This window comes from Pipistrellus kuhlii, unplaced genomic scaffold (assembly GCF_014108245.1).
Source record: "Pipistrellus kuhlii isolate mPipKuh1 unplaced genomic scaffold, mPipKuh1.p scaffold_m20_p_123, whole genome shotgun sequence".
NCBI lineage: Eukaryota > Metazoa > Chordata > Mammalia > Chiroptera > Vespertilionidae > Pipistrellus > Pipistrellus kuhlii.
In genome coordinates, this window is record NW_023425431.1 from 275,251 (window position 1) to 282,766 (window position 7,516).

At 51.0% G+C, this 7,516-nt stretch overlaps 1 protein-coding gene across 1 annotated transcript; it reads right to left on the reverse strand.

The window, feature by feature from the left end:
• Nucleotides 1–471: 471 nt before the first annotated feature.
• On the reverse strand, nucleotides 472–3,846 carry LOC118716947 (zinc finger and SCAN domain-containing protein 5B). Its single transcript, XM_036434453.1, has 3 exons — nucleotides 3,463–3,846; nucleotides 2,707–2,889; nucleotides 472–1,356 (listed from the first exon to the last, which is right to left on the reverse strand). The coding sequence occupies exons 1-3, from the start codon at nucleotides 3,844–3,846 to the stop codon at nucleotides 472–474; spliced, it is 1,452 nt and encodes a 483-aa protein (XP_036290346.1).
• Between the last annotated feature and the right edge of the window lie 3,670 nt (nucleotides 3,847–7,516).

A 7,516-nucleotide genomic window follows, 5' to 3' on the forward strand; every position in this document is an offset into this window, starting at 1 on the left:
CAGCAATCCTTTGGTTCATTTCTTTCCTCCTCTTCCTTCCTCCCCCCTCGCCCCTGTCAGTCTGTTCCAAGCATCCAGGCCCCTGGACCCATCTTGTTCACCAGTTGATTTTGTTCATTAGATTCCACCCTTGATTGGAGCATTTAATCCATTTACATTTCTCTCAACGTGATGCTCCGTGAAATGTGAGTGTCACATAAAGGAATAATTCATAACACACACACACACACACACAACTAAAAAAAGCTGTGGCTCTGGCAGGTTTGGCTCTGTGGATACAGCATTGGCCAGCAGACTGAAAGGTCCCAGGTTCCATTCCCTGTTTTACAGGGAAACAAAGGACAACAGCAGACATGAGAGTAGCGTCCTGCAATATTTATTGAAACAACCAGCAAGGCTGACACAGCATATGGGGCCAACAGGGAACAAGAGTCATCATTGGAGGACTCCGATCCTAATTCACAGCACCCCCTAAGTGTCTACATGCTCAGGGACCATCTCTACCCCAGAAGGGACCCGTGGCTGAACTCCCGGGTCAGCGGGGTCCCGGCGCCCCCGGGGCGCTCCGCGGCAGGTCCTCTGGTGTCGCTGGAACGTGCCCAGCTGGCGGAAGGCGCCGTCGCACCGGGGGCACCGGTAGGGCCTCACGCCCGAGTGGGTGCGCAGGTGGACGTTGAGGTTGCCCCGGTGGCTGAAGCGCTTGTTGCAGTCGCCGCACTGGAACGGCCTCTCCCGGGTGTGGACCCGCAGGTGGCCGCGCAGCGTGGACGCGTGGGTGAACCGCTTCCCGCAGACCGCGCAGCCGAATGGCTTCTGGCCCGTGTGGATCCGCTGGTGCACCTTCAGGTCCGAGGCCTGGATGAACCTCCTGACGCAGGAGGGGCACGGGAAGGGCCGCTCTCCCGTGTGCGTCCTCCGGTGAAGGTCAAACTGGGATTTGTAGCTGAACCTCTTGCTGCAGTCCTCACACTCGTACGGGATCTGTCTCCCGGGTTCTTTGCGGACAGGGTGGCCGGTTGGCTGCACGGTCAACTGGTCACCAACTGAATCGGACCCGTGCTGTCCTACGACTTGTCCTCGCTCCGATGTCACGGCTGGTTCCTGAGGCTCCGCTTGGACGGTGGGAGTGTTTCCCCTTTTTCTCTTGGGAGCAGCTCTTGGGGTCCGAGGACCTCCTCTCTTCTGACGCCGATTCAAGACCTCTGGGACGTGGGTGGGATATTCCTCAGGGCTGTTGTCAGGATGTTCCCCCGCCTCACTGATGGGGGATGGGGACCTCGCGGACAAGTCAATCACGAGAGGTGTGTCCCAGACTTCCTCGTCGGAGTACTCCTGCTCTTCGACGGCGACCATCCTCTGTGGGGAGGAAATGAAATGGGATGAGACCCCGGAGGAAAGCCGCCTCCTTGCCTGTGTGCTGCTCCCACTCACACTCACAGTGAAACCTCACAGGGATGTTCCCCTCTGTGTCCTTATGTTCACCCATCACACCTGTATGTCAAGCCCATGCATCCTACTCCTTACTCTTTTTGTTGTTGTTCACCCTCACCCCAGGATATCTTTCCCATTGGTTTTTAGAGAGCAAGGAAGATAGGTGCACAGAGAGAAGTAGGGAGGGAGTGAGGGAGAGGGGACGAGAAAAAGAGGGAGAGAGAGAGAGAGAGAGAGAGAGAGAGAGAGAGAGAGAGAGAGAGAGAAAGAGATTGAGGTGAGAGCAACATTGATCAACTAGTGTCCCGGTGCACAAAATTCATGCACATTAAAAGGGAATTCATTAGAGGGAATATATATATTTTAAAATATATTTTATTGATATTTTACAGAGAGGACGGAAGAGAAATAGAGAATTAGAACATCAGTGAGAGAGAGACTTAGATCTGCCTCCTGCAACCTCCCCCCACCACCCCTAATTGGGGATGTGCCCACAACCAAGGTACATGCCCTTGACCGAAATCAAGAGAGACAGAGAGCCAAAACCGGTTTGACTCAATGGATAGAGGTCAACTTGGGAACTGAAGGGTCCCAGGTTCGATTCCGGTCAAGGCCATATACCTTGGTTGCGGGCATATCCCCAGAAGGGGGTGTGTAAGAAGCAGCTGATTGATGACTCTCTCTCATTGATGTTTCTAACTCTCTATCTCTCTCCCTTCCTCTCTGTACAAAATCAATAAAATATATTTTTTTTTAAAGAGAGAGAGAGAGAGAGAGAGAGATTAGACACTTGACAGGTTGACTCCTGAACTCCCTCAAACTGGACAGGAAATGGAAGCTGCAGCCCAGGTATGTGCCCTTGACTGGGAATCAAACCCACAGCCCTAGAGTCCTGGCTCTAATGCTGGAGCCACTGCAAACACTGGCGAGGGCCACAGTGTTTAGTCTTCATTCTCTAGGCAGACCTCCCCTGGGCATCTCAACTGCTGGCTGCCTCCAAGTGTGGAAGTAAAGCCACTCTGGACCCCGCTTTCCCCACTCCTCACCCTGGTAACACTCAGAGGAACAGTAGATTTCTACTGGCCTGTGAGGTCAGACTCTTTATGGTCCACGTTGGTTCAGAAATGCCCGTGGATTGAAAACTTCCCCAGGATACATTCCTGGGTCCCTTTCTAGCCTATGTCCAAATTCCCAAATGCTGTGGCAGCTACAGGCTCTGTGTCCCCTTGAACCGGCTTCCACCCATCCCCACATATCAGGGGGTCACACACTCACCTGTCCCCAGGCCACGTCACTGGGTCCTGGCTGGTTCTCCGGCTCTCCAAGGTCCTCCGGGCTGTTGTCAGAATGTTCCCCCGCCTCACTGATGGGGGTTGAAGACTTCATAGACAAGTCCAGCACCAGGTCTTCCTCCGAATTCTCCAGAAGATATTCCCGTCCTTGGATGGTGAGCACCCTCTGTGGGGAGGAAATGAAAGAGAATGAGACCCGGGAGGCACCCTCCTCCTTGCCTGTGTCCTCCTCACACTCACACTTAAAGTTTCCCTCTGTCTTCCTTCCCCATTCTCTCTCTAAAAAAGGAATTCTTTCAATCATCCGCCTACATGGTGGCAACCAAACATGTCTCCTAACATTGCCACAGGCTCCCTGGAGAGCACGGGCGCCATCCCTCTACCTGGTCTGTGCCTCAGTTTCCTCACCCATGAGGCAGAACCAACAAGTCTACCTCCTGGGGTTATTCTGAGGTCGTTAGGAATGTGTGCTTTGGGATGGGAGATCACATGTCAGAAGATGTCCATCTAAGGAATGTTCATGTGGCCTTGGTACCTAGAGGCTCAGTGGTCACACTTTGATTCCTGGCCAGGGCATACCATTAGTTGCAGACTTGATTCTCAATGCAGGAGGCAGCCAATCAGTGATTCTGAATTCAACAAAAATATGTTTAAACAATAAAAAACAGAACACTGAAGAACGCTACCCTGTACATTGACTGGCCTCCCTTGCCCTGCCCATCCTGAAGTTCCCACTCACCCATTTCCTGGGTTTCTCCTTCTTCCTCAGCAAGGCCTCCAGCTCCTCGCAGCTCTGCACCTTCCTCTCCCTGACCAGGACCTGCAGCTCCAGGGGCATGCAGGTCATGAACTTCTCCAGCACCAGCTGGTCCAGGATCTGCTGCGTGGAGCGCATGTCCGGCCTCATCCACAGGTTGAGAGACTCCTTAATTGTGTGCAAGCTCTGGAGGGGGTCTGAGCCCTCCGAGGGCTGGAATTTTCTGAAGTGCACGTGCCACCACTCAGAGTCCTCGTACTGTCTCTCCGTGAGGCGTCCCTGGGGCCATCCTGTCGGTGGCAGTGCCCAGCCCAGGCTGCCCTGTGCGCTCCCAGGACCACTTGAGAACACCTGAAATGTAGCCATGGTCACTGGAAACATCTCCAATGGGACTGCAGTCAGCTCCTGGGGAGAGCGAAAGAAGGAACAGACAAGGGAACAGACACACAGTCCTGGGGGAAGAGAGGAGAGAATTTGATGAGTTGGGGTGTTGACCCGCCCAATATGAAACACCCCTCATATGGGTCCCATATTTAATGCCACGGAGGTGAACCCATAGTATTCCTCTTTTTAAGAAATATTTCATTTTATTGGTTTGAGAGAGAGAAATGAAGAGGTGAGAGAGAGGGAGAAACATCAATCAGTTGACAACTGTACCCCCTTCCCACCACCAAATAGTAATGGAGCCTGAGAGCTGGGCATGTGCCTGACCAGGAAACAATCCAGTGACCTGTGGGCTCATGGGTTGACATTCAACACCTGAGCCACAGCCGCTGGGCTCCAAAATCAACTTCAATAATAACATCACAGCGAACACACCTGGGTCATTCTGAGACCATCCTCCATCCATCATTCATTTACCCTTCTACCCCATTCTTTCACCCTTCCATCCTCCCATGCATCCATTCACCCATCTATCCATCCACCCATCCATCCTTCCATCCATCCATCCATCCACTCTTCCATCCATTCACCCACTCATTTAGCCAGCCATCTCTGTCCATAGATGCATCCATTGGTCCTCACTCACTTCCAAACACAGAACCGGGTCATTCTGAAACCAACCTCCATCCATCCATCCATCCATCCATCCATCCATCCATCCATCCATCCATCCTGCCATCCTGCCATCCTGCCATCCTTCCATCTATCCAGCCAGCCAGTCAGCTATCTCTTCGACCATCGGTCCCTCCGTCCTCAATCTCTTCCAAAAGCCCAGCCTTGCCCTGTATTGGACGCCCTGGCCCCACTCACCTCCTCCGCAGCACTAGCCTGCAGCGCCCGAATCGCACCTCCTGCAGCCTGCACTGGCGAGCTCTGTGGTAGGAGCTGAAACCCGCCAGTTTATATACACGCAACTGGCAGACCTTCCTGTCACCGCGCCGCCCTGTGATTGGTTAGGCATTGATCCATTTCTCGCAATCTGCTTAGATGTGGTGTCTGCAGGGTTTGAAATCCCCAGATGCGTAGGCCCCGCCCTGGAGGGTATGGCTCACTGGTAGCAGCCTGGGCCTCGGTGCGGAGGGGTCGCGGAGGGTCCCAGGTTTGGTTCCCCTCTGCCTTTTTCTCTCCCTAGCATCAATTTTTAAAGAAGAAATAAAAATTATAAAATCCTAGCCAGCGTGGCTCCATGGCGGAACATCGGCCTATGAACGTGGAGGTTACAGTTGAACTCCCGGTCAAGGGCACATGCCTGGATTCCAGGTTTAATCCCCAGTGTGCGGTGTGTAGAAGGCAGCTGATCCAATTCTCCTCTTCATGGAAGCTTTTTTTCTCTCTCTCTCTCTCTCTCTCTCTCTCTCTCTCTCTCTCTCTCTCTCTCTCTCTCTCTCTCTCTCTCTCTCTCCTGCTTCTTTTCTCTCTGAAATCAGTAGAAATCTATTTGCAATAATAGTTAAGATGTTACATTTCATGTGACTGGTATTTTATCTCAACTTAAAAAAAGATTTTTAACTTTATTTGTATTGTTGATCCTATTACCTGTGCCTCCCTTCCCCTTAACCCGTGCCCTTTGCCCACATTCATCCAGTTCCCACCCTCTGATCCCATCATCCCCTCACCGTTAGACAAATACAATTATTTCTCTAATCCTTTTACCTTCTTTCAGACAGTCCTCCCCTCCCTACTCTCATGGCTATTAGTCTAAAATATTAAGTATTTTTTAAAAACTAGTTTGGCCAAAGCCAGTTTGGCTCAGTGAATAGAGCGTTGGTCTGCGGACTGAAGGGTCACAGGTTTGATTCCAGTCAAGGGTGTGTACATTGGTTTCGGGCACATCCCCAGTGGGGGGTGTGCAGGAGGCAGCTGGTCGGTGTTTCTCTCTCATTGATGTTTCTAGCTCTCTATCTGTCTCCCTTCCTCTCTGTAAAAAATCAACAAAATATATATATATTTTAAAAAACTCGTTTGGTGCAGCTTGTGTGGCTCAGTTGTTGAGTGTCAACCTCTGAACCAGGAGGTCACAGTCAATTCCAGTTAAGGCACATGCCCAGGTTTCAGGCTCCATCCCCAGTATGGGGCATGCAGGAGACTTCTGATCAATATTCTTTCTCATCATTGATATTCCTTTCCCTCTCCCTCTCTGAAGTAAAAAAAAATTAATTAATTAAAAAAATAGAGTTAACCAATTAATGCAATGCCAAGTGGAACTACAAATTTCTCTTGTTCTCTCTCACCCCAGAAAGTACTCTTTGCTCTTCGAAATTTGGAGGTAGAAAATATTTAATGGAAATGTCCACCCTGGCTGGTTTGGCCCAACTGAAAGAAGGTTGGCCCATGGACTGAAGGATCCATGGCAATGGCATATACCTCAGGTGCAAGCTCAATTCCTGGGTCAGATAGGTTGCGTGCAAGAGACAACCAATCGATGTGTCTCTCCGAGATCCTTGTTTCTCTCTGTGTGTCTCTTCCTCTCCTTTCCACTTGCTTTAAAAATCATTTGAGCCCTAGCCGGTTTGGCTCAGTGGATAGAGCATCAGCCTGGGGACTAAGGGGTCCCAGGTTCAATTCCGGTCAAGGGCACCTACATACCCAGTAGGGAGTGTGCAAGAGGCAGCTGATCAATGTTCCTCTCTCATCGATGTTTCTAACTCTCTATTCCTCTCCCTTTCATTCCGTAAAAAATCACTAAAATATATATATTTTTAAAAATCAGTTGAAAAGCATCCTTGGTGAAGATTAACCAGCAAGAAGGAGAAATTGTCACAGGCTCTAAGGGTTCTTCCAAAGGCAAGAGCCACTTCCAAGGATTCTCAGAGACCAGGTTTCTCTCAAGGGCAGCAGCTATGAACACAGGGCCCCCAGTCATCCTTCCCCCACCGGGAGGGGGTCCACCTGAAGGTCAGGGCAAGGTCGCTGAACAGTCAGAAGGATGAGATCATAGGTCAGGTGTGTGTGTGTGTGTGTGTGTGTGTGAGGTTCCCTAGAGTTTCCTGTGTGTGGTAGGTGAGAACACATGTGTGAAAGCATGAAGCCAGGAAACCATGGGATTTCAGAGGTTTCCTGCCCCTGGAAATCAGGGAGGAGGCAGAGATTTACCTGGTCATTTCTAGAACTTTTGGGCTTCTTTCACATTAAGAAAGCCATGGAAAACCAAACAAAAACTCAACAACAAATACACCCATGGCATCAGAGAAAGATAACACCAGTGCCATGACATGGAAGCATCTGACACACCCATGAATGAGACCTAGGGACCCAGCAGAGCGGGTGCCTGTACACAGGGGAACGTTACTCTGCCATGAAAAGGGATGAGACCCTTCCATTGGCCAAAGCTGGGATGAGCCTGGACGGTCTTAGGCTGCGAGAAACACCCCAGTCAGAGAAGGACAAGTTACCGCACGATTTCCCTTCCACGTGGAATCTAAAGAACAAACTAAACAACCAAACTCAGTCCCAGACACAGAGAACAGACTGGTGGCTGTCACAACCGGGCCTGAGGGAGGGGAGGCACTGCAAGGCTCCCTAAGGTGCGCAGGACAGCACCCCTATTCACCCCAAAATAAAGATGAATTTGGTGGTGGTGGTGGGGGGGGGG

What these genes read in the sequence shown, in the direction of transcription:
- LOC118716947 (XM_036434453.1), bottom strand. Translation starts at nt 3,846, where the DNA reads ATGGCTACATTTCAGGTGTTCTCAAGTGGTCCTGGGAGCGCACAGGGC. An exon ending in AGGAGAAACCCAGGAAATGG is followed by an intron (nt 2,890 to 3,462) that starts GTGAGTGGGAAC and finishes TCCTCCCCACAG; the next exon opens with AGGGTGCTCACCATCCAAGG. An exon ending in GTGACGTGGCCTGGGGACAG is followed by an intron (nt 1,357 to 2,706) that starts GTGAGTGTGTGA and finishes TCCTCCCCACAG; the next exon opens with AGGATGGTCGCCGTCGAAGA.